At 42.2% G+C, this 23,994-nt stretch overlaps 1 protein-coding gene across 1 annotated transcript in view; it reads right to left on the reverse strand.

The window, feature by feature from the left end:
- MRPL48 (mitochondrial ribosomal protein L48) overlaps window positions 1-23,994 on the reverse strand; it is a gene marked incomplete at its 5' end in the record, with an annotated part of 62,316 nt that overhangs the window by 9,299 nt on the left and 29,023 nt on the right. The window contains 2 exons of the mRNA XM_082844983.1: window positions 2,799-2,968; window positions 16,626-16,714. Coding sequence (XP_082701109.1) covers window positions 2,799-2,968; window positions 16,626-16,714 — 259 coding nt within the window. The remainder of the gene's footprint in view (window positions 1-2,798; window positions 2,969-16,625; window positions 16,715-23,994) is intronic.

Genomic DNA, 23,994 nt, shown 5'->3' on the forward strand with positions numbered 1-23,994 from the left:
GAAGTGGAACAACTGGAACTCATGTTGCTGGTTAGAGTGAAAAGTGGTATGGCCACTGTGGAAAGCAGCTTGGCAGTTTCTTACAAATTTAAAAGTACAGGACTTCCCTGGTGGTGCAGTGGTTAAGAATCTGACTGTCAATGCAGGGGACACGGGTTTGAGCCCTGGTCCGGGAAGATCCCAAATGCTGCAGAGCAACTGAGCCTGTGCACCACAACTACTGAACCTGCACACCACAACTACTGAAGCCCGCACACCTACAGCCCATGCTCCGCAGCAAGAGAAGCCACCACAAGGAGAAGCCCACTAACCACAACAAAGAGTAGTCCCCGCTCGCTGCAACTAGAGAAAGCCCGCATGCAGCGACAAAGACCCAACGTGGCCAATAAATAAATAAATAAATAAATATTTTTTAAAACTAAATAAAAATAAAAATACACCACTCTTACCATTCGACCCAGCAACCACACTCCTAGAGAAATGAAAACTTCTGTTCTCACAAACACCTGTACATGTTTATAGTAGCTCTATTTGTAACTGCCCGAAACTGGAAACAACACAAATGTCCTTCAAATGAATAAACAAACTGTGGTACATCCACTCAATGAAATGCTACTCAGCAACAAAAAGGAACAAACTACTTGACACAGGCAACAACATGGATGAATCTCAAATACATTATCCTAAGTGAAAGAAGCCAGACTCAAATGGAAAAATACTGTATGATTCCATTTATATGACATTTTGGAAAAGGCAAAACTACAAGGACATAAAATAAATCAATAGTTGCAGGGACTGGGGGTGGGACAAGGGATTGACTACAAAGGGAGGAGGGGACTTCTTGGGATGATGAAGATGTTCTATATCCTGATTATGATGGTATTTATTCTACTGCATGCATTTGTCAAAACTCACAGAAACTGTTCACTAAAAGGGTGAATTTTACTAATGTAAATTATACCTCAATAAGCCTGACTTTATATCACTATAGTAAATAGAAAAAAGAGTATCAGTTGACATATAAAGAAGTTAAGGGCTTCCCTGGTGGCACAGTGGTTGAGAGTCCGCCTGCCGATGCAGGGGACACGGGTTCGTGCCCCGGTCCGGGAAGATCCCACATGCCGCGGAGCAGCTGGGCCCATGAGCCATGGCCGCTGAGCCTGCGTGTCCGGAGCCTGTGCTCCGCAACGGGAGAGGCCACAACAGTGAGAGGCCCGAATACCGCAAAAAAAAAAAAAAAAAAAAAAAAGAAGTTAAGCTAAAAATAAATACAGTGAAAACAAAACAATGTTATAAAATTCTAGCTAGATGGTGGTGTTTGCCTAAGACTCTGAGCCTGAGGTCCCCTCTTTCTTATAAAGATTAGGAAGTACTTCAGCAGTGTTAAGGACATACCAGCACAACACTAAGAATTTCTCCTTCACATAATTAGGTTTAAAAAGAATGAAAAAGGGAAGAAATTTCTCACCATGTGATTTAATGTTATTTAAGGCAAACCACAGGGCATCCCACACTTTCTCAAACATTGAGATAAGATATATAAAGTGCCTGGCCTGGCATGGATAGCCAGTAAATGTTAGTTCTCCTCCCCTACAGTTTTCCAGCAAACCCGAAGAGTATGTAAAAAGCAGAGGAGGCGAAGAATATCTATATAAATGGGGAGATATACCATGTTAATGGATCAGAGGACTCAAAATAGATGTCAATTCTCCTCAAATTGATCCTCAGATTCAACACACCCCACCAAAATTCCATCAGGCTCTTTTCTGTAGAAATCAACAAGCTAATTCTAAAATTTTAATGAAAAACCCAGGGACCTAAAATAGCCAAAATAATTTTGAATAAAGAACAAAGTTGCTTTTTTAGTAATCAAGCTACTGTAATCAAGATAGTGTGGTATGGGGAATTCCCTGGCGGTCCAGTGGTTAGGACTCGGCGCTTTCACTGCCGTGGCAGTGGTTCGATCCCTGGTCAGGTAACTAAGATCCCACAATCCGCGCAGTGCAGCCAAAAAAAAAAAAAAGAAGAAGAAGAAGAAAATAAAGCCACTATGAAATACCACCATATATCTCCTAGAATAACTTTAAAAAAATGTGACAAACCAAGTGCTGACCAGGGTAAGAAGTTATTGAAACTCTCATACACTGATGGTGGGAATACAAAATAGGACAGCCGCTCTGGAAAAAGTTTGACAGTTTCTTATAAAGTTAAACACACATTCACCATAAAACCCAACAATCCCAGGCTTAGGTAGTTGTTGAACAGGAAGGAAGACACATGCCCCTACAAAACTGGTATGAGAAAGCTTATGGCAGCTTTATTCATAATTACCAATAAACTAGAAACAATCCAAATGTATATCAACTGGTGAATGCATAAACCAACTAAGGTTCACCATTTAATGCAATACTATTCAGCAACAGAATACTTGCAAAACCCCAGATGAATCTTAAACCCATTATGCTAAGTGAAAGAGGCCAGAAACAAACAGCTACATACTGTATGATTCCATTTATATGATATTCTGGAGAACTTAAAACAATAGGGACAGAAAATCAATCCGTGGTTGCCAGGGACTTGAGAGGAAAGAGAGAGGAAATTGACTACACCTTGGGCACCCAGGAACTTTTTGTTTTAAGAACTTAATAGACTTGTTCTATATTTTGATGGTGGCAAACTATATACGTAAAAAGAGTGAATTTTACATGTAAGTTATATCTCAAAACTTCATTTAACAATAACAAAGCAGAGCATACTACCCACACCAAGAACATCCCATGCAAAGGCACCTTTCATACCTTTCCTCGACTTTAATGGAGAGATGGTTGCAGAGGTTGTGAACATACTGGGCATAACTCTCTGCCAGGGCCATATCATATGCAATCAGGTGAATGTTTAAAACCCCGTATTCATAATCTGTCCCCAAATTAATGGGTCTCACTTCCACTTTTCCCCTCTTCTTCCTGGGCTAAACAGGAAACAAAAGAGAAAGAAACTAAATCAAAGTATTGTACAAGAAATTCTAACCATACCATCTTGATATATATATACATTAAAAAAATCAATCTTTCAGTTAAACTTGTTTACCATTTTTCTCTCAGGTTACCCTACCTATAAATTGAACTTTTCCTGGGAAGGAATGGGCAGCCTCCCTTGACACTGGGCTGTAGCATTAGTCAATGAAAGGAGAGGGAATATTGCTGGCATTATTTAACATAAATACATGTGACTGTCTTCTGCCATTAACTAGTTTTGAGACTCACCTTCCAAATCTGGCCCTCAGTTTCCCAATTTTTATATTAATGGGGTTATGCTAGATAACAGATTCTTGAGGATTTTTTTGGGGGGGGGCCATGCCACGCAGCTTGTGGACTCTTTTTTTTTTTTTTTACAGGAAATAAAGAATCCTTTTTTATTTTTTTTGTGTGTGTTAGTTTCTGCTTTATAACAAAGTGATCAGTTATACATATACATATGTTCCCATATCTCTTCCCTCTTGCGTCTCTCTCCCACCCACCCTCCCTATCCCACCCCTCTAGGTGGTCATAAAGCACCGAGCTGATCTCCTTGTGCTATGCGGCTGCTTCAGCTTGTGGGATCTTAGTTCCCTGACCAGGGATTGAACCTGGGCCCTTGGCAGTGAAAGCACACAGTCCTAACCACTGGACCACCAGGGAATTCCCAACAGATTCTTTTTTTTTTAAATAAATTTATTTATTTACTCATTTATTTTTGGCTGCGTTGGGTCTTCGTTGCTGCGCACGGGCTTTCTCTAGCTCCGGTGAGCGGGGGCTACTCTTTGTTGCGGTGCCCGGGCTCCTTCTCATTGCGGTGGCTTCTCATGTTGCCGAGCACCGGCTCTATGCGCGCAGGCGGGCTCAGTAGTTGCCGCTCACGGGCTCTAGAGTGCAGGCTCAGTAGATATGGCGCTTGGGCTTAGTTGCTCCGTGGTATGTGGGATCTTCCCGGACCAGGGCTTGAACCCGTGTCCCCTGCATTAGCAGGCAGATTCTTAACCTCTGTGCCACTAGGGAAGCCCTCCCAACAGATTCTTAATCTAGAATCTATAAAGGAATTTCAAGGGGTGTGTCAACCCCAAAACTTATATGCAAAATTTTACATGTGTGCACATTTTTTCTAAGGAGAGAATCTTAACTTTCATCGGAATCTTAAAGAAATTAATCACAAGAAAGTGCAGAATTTCTTCTCTTCCAGCCCTCCTAGCTTTGAAATTCTGCAGTCCAATTATTTAGACAGCCTTCCTTTTAAAAACTTAGAGGCAGACAAATTATTTTATTTCTACCCTTCTCTTTCATATAAAGTATTGCTTCACTACATATCAACCTGTGCAAACTGCTGTAAAAAGTATGAGCCCTGGGAAAACAGATATGTAACACGACATAGATCAGGATCAAGAAAGCTTCTCAACCAGAAATAATTTAACCTAAATGCCCATCAGGAGGGGAACTTGTTAAATAAAACATGGCACATCCATTCAATAGTACATTATGCAGCTGTAAGAAGACATAAGGAACTTCCTTATGTACTGATACAGAAAGGTTTTTAAGATAAATTAAATGATAAAAGCAGACTGTAGAATAATGTTTTCAGAATATTGCCATACATATACAAAGGGTGGGTGGGGGAGAATAGATGTGTGTGTTTAATTACTTACATATTTATTTGTTTGCATATCAAAAACTAACTCTGGAAGGATACACAAAAATACTAATACCATTGGCTGCCTATGAGGGAGGGAACTGTATGGCTGGGGCACAGGGATGGGAAGGAGACTTTTTAACTACTTCCCTTCTATATTTTTTGAATTTTTAATAATATGAATCTTTTATCAATTCAAAGTTAGAATCTTAAAATCTACCTTGCTTTTTAAAATTTGTTAGTAAAAATGTTTTTACAATGTTCATACTAAAAATGCATAAATAAGTACACAGCTCAATGAATTTTCAAAGTGAAAATACCTGTTTAAACAGTATCTTGAAAAAGATACTACCAGCACCCGCAAAAGTCTCCTGCCTCCCAAATTGGTGACCACTAACTAGTCTGACTTCTAGAACCATATGCTCATTTTGCCTTTTTTCTAAATTCATGAAAATGGAATAATATACTATGTTCTCTTTTGTGTCCAGCTTCTTTAACTCATTATGTTTGTAAGATTCATCATGTTTTAGGTGAAACAGGAATTCTTTCTCATTGCCCTAGTAAGTCTATTATATGAATATGTTATAGTTTATTTATCCTTTTTACTGTAGGTGGAAATTAGAGTTGTTTCCGGTGTGGAGCCATTATGAATAGTATTGCTACCAATGTTTTTGCATGTATCTTTCAGTGAACATATGTATGTATTTCTGTTGGGGATATACCCAGAACTTGAACTACTGAGTTATAGACAATGTAGAGTTTCATCTTTAATAAGTTCTCTGTTTTTCAAAGTGGTTTCCAATTTAGACTCCCACCAGCAGTACACGAACGTTCTAGTTGCTCTACATTCTTGCCAATACTTACAAAACTTAGTATAGTCAGGTTTTCTGGTTGGTTTCTTTTAGCCATTCTGGTTGGTATGAGGTGGTGATGCATTGAAACTTTAACTTGCATTTCCTTTAAGTCTACTGAACCTGAGCATGTTCCCATATGTCCACTGGCCATTTAGATATTCTCTTTTATAACCTGCCTATTCAAGTATTTTGCCCATTTTTTAGATTGGGTTGCCTTCCTTTCCCTTACTGATTTGCAGAGGTTCCTTCTATATTCTAGACATGATCCTTTGTTAAACGTACATGTTGCAAATATCTTCTTCCTCCCTGTGTCTTCCTTTTTCACTTTTTAATGGTGCATTTTGATGAGCAAAAATCCTTATTTTTAATGTAGTCCAATTTACTCATTTTTTTTCTTTTATATTTATAGTGACTTTTGTGTCCTGTTTAAGAAATCTTTGCTTACCTTAAGATCATGAGGATATTCTTGTATGTTATCTTCTAAAGTTTGATTATTTTAATATTTACATTTAGATCTACAATCATTTCAAGTACTTTTTGTGTACAGTGTGAAATACAAGTCAAGTCAGTTTTTTTCACATGACTATTCAATCCAATTGACCCAAGTACCCCAGCACCACTGTAATGCAGTGTCACTTATGTCATATAATAAATGTTCAGAGATACTTGGATCTGTTTCTATATTCTTTATCCTGCTCCATTGGGCTATTTGTCTATTCTTGAGCTAATACCACACTGTCCTAATTACTGGAGATTTAGAATAAATCTTGCTATTTGGTAGAAATTTTTTTTAAAGAAAAAAATGAGGTGGGGATCTATTTACATGTCTTAAGTCACCCCTATCTAACAGGCAACAGCCTAGTTACTGCCATAGCAGAGGTGTTCCTGGCAGAGCACCTAGAGTGGTTCTCTCACATCAATGCTCTCCAGGTCAGTCTAAGAGAGCAGGGGCCCAATCTGGGGAAACAGGGGGAGGACCAAGAAATGGTCCTTTCACAAGGCCGGTAAAACTGATACAAACGTGATCTCACAGGGATATTCTGAGAACTGAACAAAACACTTTATATAGTTAATTCAATCTGTGGCACATATTTAAACACTCAATAAACATTAACTTTTATTATTATTTTTTCATTTTCATATTCCTCACATCTAGCACAGGGCCCAGCAGAGAGACAACATGCAGTGAATCACTATTTTAGAATTTTAGAATAGGATGGCATTTAGAGATAACTTTTTCCCAGTTCTTCATCCTTGCAGGGGAAGAATATGAAGCCCAGAGAGATTAAATATGTCCCCCAGAGTCACACAGCCACACCGGACAGATCCTAGGAACTAACCCAGACCTCCTGACTCCCAATGCAGAAATTTTTTCACTGAACCCTCTGCATTATTAAAGTTCTTAACAGTGGTAGTCACCCCAGGGTCCTAGACTTTGCTATGAGTGAGAAGCCAACTTCTATAACCAACCATCAAGGTGCAGGGGTTTGGGTCTCCTGCAGAGGGTCTCCTGCATACCCGAGGCCAAATGCAGCGATCCAGACTTCTCATCATGACAGCACTGCAGTCAGAGCTGTGAAGAATGCTAAAGTCAGAATGCAAAGGGGAGTGGCCGAAATTTTCCAGCAGGGAAGGGAGGAGCTTCTTTGAAGCCTGCAGGAGGCTTTTCTTAACCAGGGAAAATGCCAGGGCTCTTCAAAGGTGTCGCTTTAGGAGAACAAAAAGAAGAAAGCTGATTCTAGTATCCCTCTTGGCATCTCACTTGCTTTTCCACGTTGGCCTAGATCTGTCTAGACCAATCCACACCATCAGGAGTCCACTGTGATATTATATTTCAGTTCTGAGCCAGGGCACAGCATAGCTAGCAAGAGCTTGAGTGCATGAGATTTCAGACACCAGTTCCTATAATTTTACCTGCTCAGTCTTTCTCATCCCCTCCTTTTTATTCCTACTGCCTAAGTTTAGACCTTCATGACTGCCATGGGGAGCTACTAAAGATATCTGTGCAAGAGATGTACATGACTAGGGCTGTGTTTCGGGAAGGCCACCCTGACTGCCCATGAAGGAGAGCTAGGCAGGAAAGGAATGGAGGCTACAAGAAAGATGGCAGGGAAGATGGACTGCTGTCCACCATCAAACTTTGGTACTCCTGTGACTGACCTGGATTCACCGTGAGTTGGCCCAGGGCGGCCATCCTTGGATCCCCGTAGAAGTACAATATAATGCCCAAAATGGGCCATGGGATAAATCACTAAACCATTTTTGTACAGAAATATCCATATTACTCCTATTTTACAGACAGAAAACTGAGGTCCTCTGAAGGATGTTATTTGGCCAAGGCTACTGGGGAACTTCGCTGGCAAAGAACAGATAGAGAAAGGACTCAGATCAGAATCACAGACTGTTATAGCTGCAAGGTAACTTAGAGATAACTTAGTTTCTCCTTCCTTCCTCCCCTAATTTTATATAAGGGGGAAGTCGAGGTCCAGAAAGGTTAAAATAAAGGTTACAATAGTAAGGAAATGGAAAAGGCAACCACTTTGGGTCTAGCCATGGCTAGAAGCTGAGTCTGTGGCCCCCAACCCAGGCTCTCTCCTCTAGATTCTGCAAAAGTAATGATAGTAGCTGCCTATCACTATAGGTGGCATTCTCTAGGGTGGGAAAGTTGGGAAGAAATTGTATCATCTGAATCCTCAAATGAAAAGCTGACAGGCCTGCAGCATATACAGCTTCCAGAAATTCTGCTGATGGAAATTTTAAAAGCTACACCTGGGGACTTAAATGATTTGGTGATGGTACTCTGAACAGTCCATAATGAGCCGTAGGGTACACAGAAATCAAGTGGTTATGTTTATAACTCAGTGTAGCACACTCAAGAAATGTACACCAGACAGAAGGCCTGACCCTGACTGGGATGGCAGAGAGGCTCAGCCTGGTGCTGCATAAAGAGCCCCAGACTAAGATGGAAGCCAAAGAATATCTGGGGGACTTCCCTGGCAGTCCAGTGGTTAAGACTCCACGGTTCCACTGCAGGGAGCACGGGTTTGATCCCTGGTTGGGGAACTAAGATCCTGCATGCTGTACAGCATGGCTGAAAAAAAAAGAAAATCTGGGCTCAAGTACTGTCTTAGTCACTACATGACATTGAGTGACCTCTCTAGGTGTCAGTGTCTTCATCTGTAATACCTAAGGTTCTTGTGAAGCTCAAAATAGTGAATTTCTGTGAAATGGAAATAGTATGGACATTAGATTGATTCTGACCACTGTCAGTTCAAATAATGGCTCTGGAAATTACTAGCCACTTGGGAAAGTCATTTAATGAGTCTTAGATTCCTTAAACAGCGTCCTTAATAACCACAGCATATCTGAGGATTAAATAAAATATACCATTTATAATACTGTAAAATGAAATAATGCTTTTAAAGCCTGGCACACAGTGGTTACACGTCTGGTATATAGTAGTTGCTCAATAAGTGGTATCTTTAAAGAAAGACTGAGTAATGTACACAGATAGGACATTATTTTTACCACAAATTGGAGGTAAGCATGCTCCTAGTATCCTATTGGTGTGCTTTACAGAATGAGACAGTTATTAAGCACCTGCTGTGTGCAAAGTGCTGATTCAACCACTCTAAAGAAAGAGTCCAAAGAAAGAGAAAACACAGTCCCAGTTCTAAAGAGGCTTATAGTTCAGAGAAAGAGAGAGAAGACACACATGAAAGAACCAGTCCTCTCAGGACTTCCCTGGTGGCACAGTGGTGAAGAATCCACCTGCCCATGCCGGGGACACGGGTTCGAGCCCTGGTCCGGGAAGATCCCACATACCGCGGAACAACTAATCCTGTGCGCCACAACTACTGAGCCCACGCTCCGCAACTACTGAAGACCGCCTGCCTAGAGCCTGTGCTCCGCAACAAGAGAAGCCACTGCAATGAGAAGCCCACGCACCACAACGAATAGTAGACCACGCTCGCCACAACCAGAGAAAGCCCATGCACAGTAACAAAGACCCAATGCAGCCAAAAATAAATAAATTAATTAATTTAAAAAAAAAAGAAGAAAAAGAACCAATCCTCTCAATTTAATCGTAACAAGCAGCCCACCTCCCATGGCAAGTTCAACACAAGCTACCTTGCTGCACCATGTCAATTAAAACCCAAGAGCAATGACCTCAGGTGGTCACAGCTGAAAGTGCAACGAGCAGGTCAGTACTCCTAGGTTTTTTGCATGACATATAAGGGTATATAGTAGTTCCTCAATAAATGGCAACTTTAAAAAACATTAATCTAGACCTGTCTACTTCTCAAGTCTCATGTACCATCATCCTCTAGTGCCCACTTGAGATTCCAGGATTAACAAACTGCTAAAAGTTTCCCAACTGCATCTCCAGGATCAATGACTTTCCACCTTTGCCCAGAATGTTTCCCCTCCCTGCAAAGTCTGACTCTTCACCCAACATCCTCAATGTAACTCCTAGTAATTTTTTGTTGCTGTTGTTGTTGCTTTTTGCGGCACCCACGCGGCGTGCGGGATCTTAGTTCCCCGATCAGGGGTGGAACCCGTGCCCCCTGCAGTGGAAGCGCGGCATCTTACCACTGGACCGCAAGGGAAGTCCCTCCTAGTCATTTTTTTTTTTTTTTGCGTACACGGGCCTCTCACTGCTGCGGCCTTTCCCGTTGCAGAGCACAGGCTCCGGACGCGCAGGTTCAGCGGCCACGGCTCACGGGCCCAGCCGCTCCGCGGCATGTGGGATCTTCCCGGACCGGGGCACGAACCCGCGTCCCCCGCATCGGCAGGCGGACCCCCAACCACTGCATCACCAGGGAAGCTCCCCTCCTAGTCATTTTTTAAGGCTCTGTTCATGCTCTTCCAGGAAGACTTCCTTCATTCCTCATGCTGAGTTAGGTACTACACCTATGTGTTCCCATAGCAACCCCCTCCCCATTATACACCACTATCACTTATCACATGTATCCATTTATTCAACAAATATTTTCTGACCAATAGTGATAAGCCAGACCAGGGTTAGCAATGGGGATATGATAGTAAATAAGACAGCCATAGTCTCTGCTTGCTGAAACTTGCAATCTATTGGGAAAGGCATACAGAGAACGATTATAAGAAGATGCATGTTTTGAGGGAGGGAAATAGAGTGCTATGGGATTGTAAAAAAGAGGAACTAATGCCATCATCAGCATCATCATTATCACCACCAGTAACTACTTATGGGCTCCATGCTTCAGACATTGTGCTAAGTACTTAAAACTTTCTTTTTTAACTTACTTCTCACAAACCATTTAAATAACATGGTTATTTAAAGGCAAGAAAATTGTGGCTTGTAAAAGTTAAGTAACTTACCCAAGGACATACACTAGTAAGCATAAGAACTGAATCTTTAACTTGGGTCTGCCTAATTCTAAAACATTTCTCTTAATCTCCATCTTTCTCTTTAAGGAAGGTATGCAGAGCCTGTCAGTTTCCTCAATATCTATTCTCTCTTTTCTCTTTAATCACGGACCTGCTGAATTTTACCTGGGCACATGACCATTTATAATAAAAATTACATTTCCCAACCAATCTTGCAGCTGGGTATGGTTATGTGACCAAGTTCTGGCCAGTGGGATACAAGCTCACACATACTGCTTTCCCTTTCCCCTTCCTGCTGGTTGGAATGTGGACATGAAGGCTTAAGGGAGGCAGCCATCTCAGACTATGAGATAGAAGCTGTATGATAAGTGTTGCAAAACAAAAGGCGGGACTATCTACCTATACTTTATATGACAGAAAAATAAACTCTATCTTGTTTAAGCCCCTTGACTGAGTGGATCTCCCTCTTGTGGCAGCCAAACCACTACCTCAATAAGAAAGTATTATGTCTCATTCATTTCTCTATTCCTAGAGCCCAGCAATATTAAATGTTGAGTTGAGCTGAATTAAATTCTGGTTCTAATTCTGTTATTTACTAGCCATATGGTCATAGAGAAATCACTTATGCTCCTCAGTTTCCTTTTCTGCCCAGTCTACCTCACAGGATAGTTGGTGAAGCAAAAAGCATGGTTTTCAAATCTGTTGGTTACAAAGGGCCTAAGAAAAAATCACGTTTCCCTTTGTGAAGCACATGAAATACTCATCAATGTGCTTTCACTGTATAAAACAAGAATGACTTAACTAGCAGAACATATGGTTAGATTATATAAATGGAGTTCTCTGCATTTCAAAAAATATGAAAACATATGAGTTTCTCTGTTAACATTTATTTTCATCAAGTAAAACTGATGGGAGAAAAACTTGTAATTTAGAAAGTTCTATCCATTAACTTAATTGTCTTTCTAAAATGTGGAAGATTGCCATTATTAAACCTGAGGAGAGGTTCCATTCTAGGATCACCAGTGTTCCAAGGGCCTATGGTTTGAGAGGCACTGAGATAATGGATGGAAAAACACTTTGAAAATGGAAAGAGATCATTACTTTTACTCATATCAAAAATGAATCTCTCTAAAACTCTGACACTGTTGTAATTTAGCAGAACAGGCAAGGCAGGATGAGAGCCCAGTGGGTTGGAGACCAGGGTGCTCTAATGGCACAGGCTAAAAGTCAGGTCTTCACAGGAATTGTTCTGTGCCTGGAAAAGCTCTGGGAAACCCTTTTATAGTTTTTACAGCCCCAGTGTTTCCAGCTACGCTAAGCAACTGCATACTCCTAGATGAGTGTCAGTTCACTTTACATACTCAGTGTAAGAACACAGGTAGTATTTAATAAATGTTTGTTGAGCTGAACTCTATAACACCTCCACTGACACTTTCAGGGAGAACTGCATCTTTAACTTTGCTCTCTTGATATTTAGTTCATTTCCCAAGCAAAGCACTTCCCACGTGTACCTTAGTTACATTTTTGAGCACTATCCTTCCCAGGCCACTTCATACTTTTTGTAGTTAAGAGACTGTGTCCCACTCACCACAGCGTCATCTGTGCAAAGCACAGTGCCTGGCACATAGCAAACACTCAATAACGGTTGTTCTTTTCAATGAGTTACAAGAGGCAGACTTGAGGGAAAACATGGATGCTAGTTTAAAACAACTCTCTGTAAGCCAGTCCTATAATCCATGTCTAGCCCTACAGTCACCAGGCCAGCAAAACCAATCTTTCTGTTTCCAGGAAGCTAGGACTATCACCACAAAGTGATTCTGATCTGCTGATTTTTCTGGGAATGATGTCACAGTCTCCTCACAGACTTGTGGCTGTTAGAGCTGATCAATCTATGAGTGCTACAACAAAATAAGTAGGTGTCAGAAATGACAAACACCTCCTCTATGTCAACAGTCAGAACAGCATGAAGTTTCCAAGAGAAAAGGTATCTTGACTCCTAGTTGCCCTTCTACAAAGAGGAAATAAACTGTCTGAGTTCAAAAACCTTACTCTCTTGCCCCAGAGCCTGAAAAATAGAACATATAACAGCTAAAACTGACAGCAATTTATGTTGTCTCCATTTCATCCTCCCACATCTTCCTCTTGGCAATGCTTTTATTCTTGGGCTGCTATTACCCTAAAATTGGAGGCTGAACAACAGCTGAGGGCAAGTAAGTAAGTGGTCTTGGGAGATATGACCTAGCACTATACAAATGTGAAGGACTATATTCTTTTTATTTTTATCAAATAAAAATCACTCCAAACAATCTGAAGCCTTTTAAATTTAACAGAATGATGCAGGGCCCTTGAAGGAATAATGAGATTACACACTGAGACACAGTGCTATGGCTGCAGATATGCTCTGAAGTGTGAGCCCCCACTGCCATGAGTCAAGGTGGGTCTTACATGATGAGAGAAGAAAAAGGAAGATATCATGTCTTAAAGAAGAAAGAGCATGTACAAAGAACAGAAGCATGAGACAGAATGGGTGTATGAGAAAATGTGCCTGAAGTATAGTGTGCAAAATGGGAAATCACTGAGAAGGAGATTGGGTCTGTGCTGAGAGACCCGAAATCCCACTGAGGATACAGAAAAAATGGTTTGCTATCATCCCCCATGCTGCCACCCAAGAGGAAGCTTTGTTTTCACCTCTTTTCTCACTGACTCCTCAGAGAAGCATCAAGGACAAGGGCACAGGATGGAGGGATGGAAACCAACCTAGAGTTATAAACCAGGCCATGCAAGATAGAGATAAAACCAGTATTGACAAGGAAAGCTGAGGTGAGGTAGATGTGCCTTTTCCTTCCCAAGGTTCAGGAGTCATAAGGCTGAGTGTGGAACCTTTGGAAGGAGGAGTGAAGAGATTATACCAGCAGAAAAGGGACAAGGGTTGGCCACTTTGTGCATGAGAATTAACTCTTGTCTCAGGGATGTAGGGCTCAAGAGAGTAGAGGAGCCAGCCTGAGAGTCAGAGAAGAAAAAATGGGAAAATGGCTGTTTATTGTTTTTTCTAGGTTCTAAGTTCAAGGAAGAAAGGAAGCCAAAAGATGACTTCTAGCTTTTCCAGTCCAGTTCCCCAGGGGTGCAAAAGAGACAGGGACTTGGGACAGAGCCTCTGTAAGCTGGCGGATGAAAGTTTTCATTGTGCTGTTCCGTGCGGGAAGTGAGGAGCCTCTAGCAGCTTCCATCACCATCCAGCCCTATTGTGCTAGCCACCCTGGAACAATGAATGACATCAGAGAAAACCCTACAGCCCTAACAAAGGGGAACATCACTCCCTTCAAGCAACCAAGGTCATCTGGAGGCAGCTGTTTGCAGAGAATGGGTTGTTTGCCAGCTCTGATTTACAAAACCTCGGGGCAGCTCCAATAACCACATTTAGGTTCAGCTCAGTCAATATTTATTGTCCTCTACTTGATGCCAGGCTTTGTGCTGGACACTGGGGATACAGAAAAAATATGAGACATGGCCTCTACCCTGAGTATGCTCATCATCTAGGAGGAGAAACAGTCATCAAAACAGGTGGTTAAAACAGAGCAGCAAGTCCTAGGATAGAGGAAGCACAAGGAACTCCAGCAGCTCATGGTAGGACAAGTAACCCAGTGCAGGGAATCAGAGGTTTCTCAGAAGGAGAGATTTGTTCTTCCCCTCCTCATCCTGCTTCCTCAATGGGATTTAGATGTTCAGAATGTATTGGCCAAGTGAAGAAGGAGAGCAGGTCTTCCAAGTAGACAGAAGAGCAGGTGAGAGGTCTCAAAACAGTATGATGGGGCTTCCCTGGTGGCGCAGTGGTTGGGGGTCCGCCTGCCGATGCAGGGGATCCAGGTTCGTGCCCCGGTCCGGGAAGATCCCACATGCCGCGGAGCGGCTGCGCCCGTGAGCCATGGCCGCTGAGCCTGCGCGTCCGGAGCCTGTGCTCCGCAACGGGAAGAGGCCACAGCAGTGAGAGGCCCACGTACTGCAAAAAAAAAAACCCCAGTATGATGATTTGAGTATGGTATCCATGAGATGGGAGAGGAGGCTGGAGAGAAAGATGGGACAGATGGCATTAGACATGCCATTAAGCTTCCTTTTATAACAAGCCAAAGAGTGGGCCAGAGCATGGTATATACAGAAAATTATCTATGAGGGAGGATCCCAAGAAATTGAAAAAAACAAAAAACTCACACCCAAACAAAACTAATTTTATTTTCTGCTAATTTATGTGAGACTTTTAGAAGGGGGATATCGCAAAATAAAACAACTCCAAGAACTTACTCTGAGGTGTCACAACTCAGAAAGGGTGTAAATCACTCCTTCTTCTGAATTTTAAATAGCACTTTGTATCTTCCTTTCAGCACTTGTCACTTTCTGCTTGGGAGCATAATTATTTGTGTCTTATCTCTAGTGGTTTATCAGCTCCCTGTGAGCATGAACCAGGTCTTGTTCATTCATACTATAAAATTTTATTGCAACTCAGTCTGAATAGGCAAGGCAGCCCCAACAGTACCTAGCACATAATAGATGCTTGAAAAATGTATCATAGCATTATGGAGTTACATGATATCAGAGCTGAAAGACTCTTGAAGATATTCTAATCCAGAGTTTCTCAAACGTTGTGAAGAGTCTGACAAGAGCTATGGACTCTCTTCCCAGAAAAAGTCACACATAGAAAACATTTTACATATAATTTCAGGACCTGCCATGCCCAAAGAGGTTAGGTTAACTTACCCCAAATCATGAAGCTAATAACTGGCAGAACCAAGCCTAGAACACAAGTTTCCTGGTTCCCAATTCAGTACTCTTCTCATCACAAAGGAACAATTTTAGTAGGGCTGTTTCCTGCTGGAAAGGTGCCTGATACAAGCCTCAGGTGTGGCAACATTCCTGTCATGAAATTCCTGGATATAAGGATGTTGCTCAGGAGAACGTGGCAAGTTTAGTGGCTTCTGAGGCCCAAATGCAGTGGTACTGGACTTCTGCCAAGGTGAGAGAGGCAATGGGAGATGTGCGGGGTTGCACGGGAGCATCAAACTAAGCCAAAGAACCAAAAGCGATGTTGAAATCTCCCCAAGTAGAACAGCAAAATCTTCCTAACTATACTGTTTTCAGGAAGTGATAGAATCGTGACTCAAAGCTAGACTGTCTGACTTTCAAGCCAGTTTTGTGTCCATCCCACTACAAAATCCTCTGCAAATGCACAAAAAACCCAACCACCACAGAAGCAATCCTTCAGCTGGAGCCAAAGAAATAGGCTAAATAATCTTACAATGCTTAGAAACAACTCCCAGTTATCTGTGATAATGGATTAAAGAAACACATACATGTTTTAAATCTGTAAATACTGTAAAAATCAGCTATTTGGCTGAAAATGTGAATCCACCTCTATGTGCCACAAACCATTCATTCAACTGAACTGAACATATCATTTCCATTGTGAGGTCCCTATTGAACTAAGTACTAAGAAGATATTTTCTTTACGTGTCACAAATAATAAAACCAAAGAATTTGCTTTTCACTGTGATAACCTGGCCTAGGGACAAGATTAGGAACTGGCAAAAACATCTCCACTCTGGATCATATCCAAACTAATGAACTGGAGAGGACTGAGGGACAACCCTCTATCCTTTCTAGCTCCAGTATAATCCAACCTATGCACATCTGATCTTCAGGGTCTTTGTAAAAGCTGCACACTATCCTTCTCTAAAGGACCCCTGCCCCTCTTACCTCTTGTGCTTTAACTAGGTGCTTGTATCTTCCAATGCCATGCGTGGGCTGTGACCTGTAGTGCCGACTGATGCTCAGCAGAATGCCAGCTAAAAGAGAGAAAATAAGACAAACCTGTTTCAAAGCTCCTCCAGGGACAGATAGATCATACATGAGGAGACAAATTCTCCATCGTGAAATGGAATATTTGGGGAGAGTGAGCCTCTTGCTGGTTTAAAGAACCAGAGCTATTTCTTGATCCTGAGCTGACACTCGGTTTACCCCATTTTTCTCTCCGTTTGGCCCCTGGACTATATCTAATCCCCACCACCCATCTTTCTTTGAGAAATTCTCTCCTGCTAGAGCCACTGCTGGTAGGGGGACAAAATACATTCTCACAGGGCTCTCATTTTCTCCGTTCCTCAACAGGCAATAATCCTTTTGAAGTTTTCCAATGAAGATTGTTCAGAGAAAGAGACAGGTGGCAAATACAACCAGGAAAAAGGACAATCACAGATTTCCACAGTTTTTTAAACTACCTAATTTGCTTTATTTGTGTTGATACGTAATAATCTCCAACAGACTTTGTTAAGTGAATAACAATAAAAACTAAAAACCTAAGGTACAGAACAGTGTGTATGTAAAAAATAGGATCTGTATACACATATTCACTGTGGTAGACCCAGAGATATGCCACCCAGATTCCCTTCAAAGAAGGACTTGCTGATATTCTCCTTTAATCCTCATTATTTTTATCTTCATTTACAAATAAAGAAACTGCAGCTCAAAAAAATAGGAATTGGCCAAGGTCAACCAGCAAGTAAAAGGCAGAACTGCAATTTAAACCCAGGTCTATGTGACTGAACAGCCTGTTCTCAGATGTGTTATAACATCTGAATTTCTGGAATACAAAATCTAGCTAGGGACTTTCCTGGTGGTCCAGTGGTTAAGAAACCACCTTCCAATGCAGGGGATGTGGCTTTGATCCCTGGTTGGGGAACTAAGATCCCAGGTGTCGCGGGGCAACTAAGCCCACGCGCCACAACTACTGAGCCCGTGCACTCTGAAGCCCACGAGCCACAACTGGGGAGCCTGCGTGCCGCAACTAGAGAGCCCCCACACCACAACTAGAGAGAAGCCCACGCACCGCAACAAACGATCTCACATGCCACAGCGAAGATCCCGTGTGCCGCAACTAAGATCCGATGCAGCCAAATTAAAAAAAAAAAATCTAGCTAGACTTGATCGTTTCCATATCTGATATCAGCTCCTTATCTCTACCCTTCACTGGAACCAGCCCTACACAGCTATGTTATGTCTGTCTGTCTCTCTTGCTTGTTCCCTACCTTCTGGAAAAGTACTAGTCCTAGGTTCTGCTCCCTTCCCTCCCAGCTCCTGTGGTCCTGCATCTCCCCAGGGCCACCACTTTGTGGGGGGCTAAACACAAAATGGTGTGGAAAAGTCTAATGACATCAAGTGAAATGTTTCTTAAGCTTCTCTTTTCTAAAATGTGCTTCCAAGCAGGTCTGCTCTGTGCCAGGCCAATCAAGAATCGTGGCTTCAGAGACTTTCCCTATGTTTACAATCCACAGTATTTCATCAAGACAACCCTGGTATATCATGGATCCCTTCCATGATGTGCATTAGTCCGCATTTACTATTTTTTTTTTTTTTTTCTTTTTTTCTGCGGTACGCGGGCCTCTCACTGCTGTGGCCTCTCCCGTTGCGGAGCACAGGCTCCGGACGCGCAGGCTCAGCGGCCATGGCTCACGGGCCCAGCCGCTCCGCGGCATGTGGGATCTTCCCAGACCGGGACACGAACCCGTGTCCCCTGCATTGGCGGGTGGATTCTCAACCACTGCGCCACCAGGGAAGCCCCGCATTTACTATTATATGCCAACAACTGAATAGATACTGGGACAGTTACAAAGATGACTAAAATATACAACTTTCCCTAGAGACACTCAATGTGTACTGGGGAAGGATGATGGGAAAGCAGATAATTACCTTATAGTGTACAAAATACTTTAATGGAGATGAGAGCAAGGAACTTAGAGGAAAGAACCACTAACTCCACCTTAGGGGTAAGCGGGGCGAAGTGGAAGACAGTACAGAGGAATAGGTTCATGGAGGTAACAGCTGAATTTTTTTTTTTTTAAGTCAGTTTTCTCATCTTTATTATTTATTTGGCTGCATCAGGTCTTAGTTGCGACACGCAGGATTTTCGCCGCAGCATGTGGGATCTTTCGTTGCAGCGCATGGGCTTCTCTCTAGTTGTGGCGCACAGGCTTAGTTGCCCCGAGGCATGTGGGATCTTAGTTCCCTGACCAGGGATCGAACCCGTGTCCCCTGCATTGGAAGGCGGATTCTTAACCACTGGACCACCAGGGAAGTCCCAACAGCTGCATTCTTGAAAGAGGAGTAAGAGTTTAACACGCATGGAAGAAGGAGGTATTTTTGGCAGAGGCTTCCAAAGAGCACTGAACATAACTGAGGTATCTTCTTGGCCACAGTCCCAGCTGACTCTTTGAGGCTTTAGGTTCCAGACTCTGCAGCCTGGGGCCCCGCCCAAACAGCTGATATCCAAATCCCCTTGATTGGGTACACAACCATCCTCAGATCAGAGCCTTGAAAATTAATCCATCCCAAAAGATTTTATTATGACTTTAAAACATGACCTCCTAAAAAGCACTGAACTCTCCAAAGCATGTTTACTCATTCAACAAATATTTATTACTACCCACTGGGGTAGCCAGAAACAATTATACCCTCACAACCATGTGAATGGCACACACTAGAGTTGTGCAATGTACAAACAACCCAATATCCATGGCAGGCCCGGGTTGGTACCAACCACTGCCCTAGATGCTGGAGCTGTAACAATGGGCAAAGACAAAGTCCCTGCAATACAGAATCTATGATCTAGTGGCGAGACAGTAATATCAATGCAGGTGATAAGGGCTACCTACAATAAGGGCTATATACATGAGAGAGGCACTAAGGCTGGACTTGTGGTGTCAGGAAAGGATTCTTAGAGCAGGTGGCTTTTAAGTAAAACCTGACAGATGACTAGGAGTTAGAGAGAACACAGTATGGGGAGGGGAAGACCCAGAGAGAGAATTTCAAGGCAGAGTATAAGCAGCAGGGTGGCAAGAGATGAGCTTACAGAAACAGGCAAAAAATTTAGGAAGGGCTTAATTATTCAGTACTGATGATGTGCCAGACACTGTGCAATGAGGTGAAGATATAATGGGACAAGGCCAACAAAACTCAGCTTATGGAGCTTATAGTCTAGTAGGAGGAGGGAATCATTAATGGAGGAGGGAATAGTCACAAAATAAATATGAGGGCTTCCCTGGTGGCGCAGTGGTTGAGAGTCCGCCTGCCGATGCAGGGGACACAGGTTCGTGCCCCAGTCCAGGAAGATCCCACGTGCCGCAGAGCAGCTAGGCCCGTGAGCCATGGCCGCTAAGCCTGCGCATCCGGAGCCTCTGCTCTGCAACGGGAGAGGCCACAACAGTGAGAGGCCTGTGTACCGCAAAATAAATAAATAAATAAATATGAAATTACAAATTGTGATGAATGATAAAAAGCGCTATGGCAATACAATCAGTGGATCTATTTTAGATTGGAATATCAGGAAAGGCCTCTAAAAAAAAATGACATGTGAACTGAAACCAGATTTCAGAGGAAAATAGTAATAGTGGTTATCCCCAGGGAGAAGTGGCTAGATGGCAGGAGAGAGAGACTTACTGTTGACTTTATACTCATGTATATTTTAAAACTTGTTCCATGTACATGCATTATCTACTCAAATAAATAAATAAAATAAATTGAGACCTGAAAGGTAGATAGGAGTTTATTAGGTAAAAAGATAGAGAATGACTATTCCAGGCAGAGGGAATAGCATGTGCAAGGGCCCCAGAGGGGGATGCAGATTGGCACATTCAAGGAACAAAAAGACTGTCCATGTGGCTGAAGCAAAGTGAGAGGGGCTGAGTGCACCAGAGATTAGGGCAGTGGATTGGAACCCACCACTCTGAGCCATGTTAAGGGTTTGGATTTCATGCTGAACAGCGGAGAAATTATATGTCTAATGTGTTTCTAAAAGATCACTTTGGTTGTTGTGGGTGGAAGGTGGTTGGAGGGGGAGTGTGGATGGAAGTTCAAGCAAAGATTCAAGTAGTATCCTTGGCTGACTTGTTGTTGTTAGTCTTCCTGTATCCACACCCCCCCTCTCTATTCCATCCTTTAAAGCTGACAAATTATCCTTCTAAAACACAAACCTAATCATGTTATTCTTTCATTAATTCAACAATTTATTCACTGCACACACACAATTTTTAAAAAGGACTTACTCTGTGCCAGGCACTGTATCAGGCACTACAGTAACACCAATAAATGAGACAAGGAAGGTCCTTGCTATATTTCAAAATGTTTGATGATTTTCCACTGCCTGAAGTTCATACTCCTTAGGCAAGCATTTAAGAGTCTCAATTTTATAATCTAGTTCCAACCACTTCACGTCCTCACCCTCCATCCTCCAGGCTTTTAAAACCTTGCTTCTCAGCCACAGAGCTACACTTGCCATTCTGTATAAACCACGCAGTTCTCATGCCTCTGTGTGGTGCTGGGCTGTCCCCCATGCTGGGACTGCACCTCTCTGACTGGTGATATCCTTCACAGCCTCCATGGCCAGCTTAAATGTCGTCTCTGTGCTGCCCTAAACATACAAACATCATCAAGAGTTTACAGTTGCAGCTCTCCCATGCCTCCATTATATAGTAAAATATTTTGTGTAAATTAAAAAACAACAACAACCCAGGCACTCGTCACCATCTTTAAGTACCAGAAATTCAATCACCCACCAGTGGTTTCAAGTAGCAGAACCAAAAGTGATCTTTGAGATGATGACACATCTTAGGTGAAAATGCCACAAATGCTTGCCTCAGCCTCTAATCTACTGGAATTCCTTGGCAAGGAGGCATTTTCAAATTTAGTTTGGGGCAATTTCTATAATTAGAGCAGTTGGTTAATTAAGAAGCTGGTTCAAACTACTGTTAAATTAACCCTTTTCTCTCTTAAATGAAAGGTTTTTGGTCAAATTACCAGTGGTTAAACTGCTTAATTAGTTGTTTTAATTATAAAATTTACAAGTTTGAAAGCCTCTGATTTCCATTAAGTTCAACTGAATTTTTTCCCCTGCTTGTGTCATTAAGCTGGTTTCCTGCTGTCATATTAACATTGCAGCCTCCTGAGAGAAAAGGCAACTCTTTTCGTTGAAGAAGATACAAAACCCCATGATTTCAAAAGGAGGCTTTGAAAATCTTTCAGTTAGTACAATTATAGAATGTAATCATGTATTGACTTCTCCCACAACATGTCCCTTCCCTTTATATATGCCAGAGCCAACTGTCCTTCAATGTCCTTGTTTACTAAACTGGGAACTAAACCCATCAATCCAGGATGGGGATAAACAACTTCATTTTAATTATTTCTCCTTCAAAATTAGAACAAGCATTTTGGCAGGGCTATGCAAGAGGGAAAGAGGAAAAAGCTGGGGTAACCCCAGCCAAGAGTCTAATTACAGGATATTTTCTCCATCCAATACACATCCCTGAAGGGCAGATACACCCCAGCACGTGGCAAATGGTATGTGCTCAGTAAGTGTTGGGGTGTTTTTGTTTGCTTGTTTTGTTTTGAAATTATAGAGATATTTTACCAAGACAATCTGCAATGATTTGGCTCTGGTGGCTACCCACTTTTTTCAAAATCTCTTTTCAAACTTCTTTCAGTTTAGAATTTCTAATTACATTGAACTATTTGGACTTGAATGTACCATGTTTTTTTTTTTAATAAATTTATTTAATTTATTTATTTTGGCTGTGTTGGGTTTGCGTTGCTGCGTGTGGGCTTTCTCTAATTGCGGCGAGCGGGGGCTACTCTTCGTTTTGTGATGCGCGGGCTTCATTGCGGTGGCTTCTCTTGTTGCGGAGCATGAGCTCTAGGCACGCGGGCTTCAACAGTTGTAGCATGCAGGCTCAGTAGTTGTGGCTCGCGGGCTCTAGAGCGCAGGCTCAGTAGTTGTGGCGCACGGGCGTAGGTGCTCTGTGGCATGTGGGATCTTCCCAGACCAGGGCTCGAACCGCGTCCCCTGCATTGGCAGGCGGATTCTTACCACTGAGCCACCAGGGAAGTCCCCAATGTACCATGTTTTGATGACTCCACCTTTTTGCTCATGCTATAATAAGAAGAGTCTGAGTTCCCTTCATTTAACCTCTTTAGACCTCTTTATATATTTACTTCTACCTCTCCATGTACGTTTAAAGCAGTAAGAAAAAGATGGTTACTACAATGAGGCCCATTCCTTAGAGAGAGCAGCTGGGATGGTACCCAGGGCCCACAGAGAGTATGATGTGTAAAGGTAGGAACAGGACACTGCTTCCTACTCTTCTTTTCCGAACACCATTATAATTCAATTTTGAAATTTCTAACTTTAAAGAAATCTCAAAGACACATGAAAAACGCCAACAAAGCTGTGTCCTTTCAAAGAGAATAACTTTGGCATGCTGATATTGGTGAGTCACCCTGGGCCTTGGAGCCTTCTAGGCACTGAGATTCCACAATTGAAATGGGCAAAGGAAAGGATAAATGGCCAGTAAATGTATGAAAATATGTTCAACCAACTAGTAATCAAAGACATGCAAATTACAAATACAAGGGATGGCATTTTTTAACTTATTAATATTAACAAATATTTAAAAAATAACAATGTTGATGAGTGTATAAAAAGGGATTCTTAAATACCAAAAAAACTATAAAATGGTACAATCTTTCCAAAGAGCAATTTGGCAATACACATCAATAGCTTTAAAAATGTGCATTTTGGGACTTCCCTGGTGGCACAGTGGTTAAGAATCCGCCTGCCAATGCAGGGGACATGGGCTTGATCCCTGGTCCGGGAAGATCCCACATGCTGTGGAGCAACTAAGCCCGCACGCTGCAACTACTGAGCCCACGTGCCACAACTACTGAGCCTGTGTGCTGCAACTACTGAAGCTTGCATACCTAGAGCCAGTGCTCGGCAACAAGAGAAGCCACCACAATCAGAAGCTCACGCACCACAACAAAGAGTAGCCCCCGCTCGCCACAACTAGAGAAAGCCTACGTGCAGCAACAAAGACCCAGTGCAGCCAAAAAAAAAAAATTAAAATGTGCATTTCCTTTGACCCAACGATTAGACTTTGAGAAATATATCCTATGTAAATAATCACAGAAGGGCAGAAATACTAATGTACAAGGATGTTTATCGTAGTGTTGTTTACATTGCAAGATTTTGGAGACAACTTAAATTTCTCCAAATAGGAAGCTGTTTGAGTAAATTGTTACT

Source organism: Leucopleurus acutus (genome assembly GCF_964270905.1).
Source record: "Leucopleurus acutus genome assembly, chromosome: 8".
NCBI classification, from domain to species: domain Eukaryota; kingdom Metazoa; phylum Chordata; class Mammalia; order Artiodactyla; family Delphinidae; genus Leucopleurus; species Leucopleurus acutus.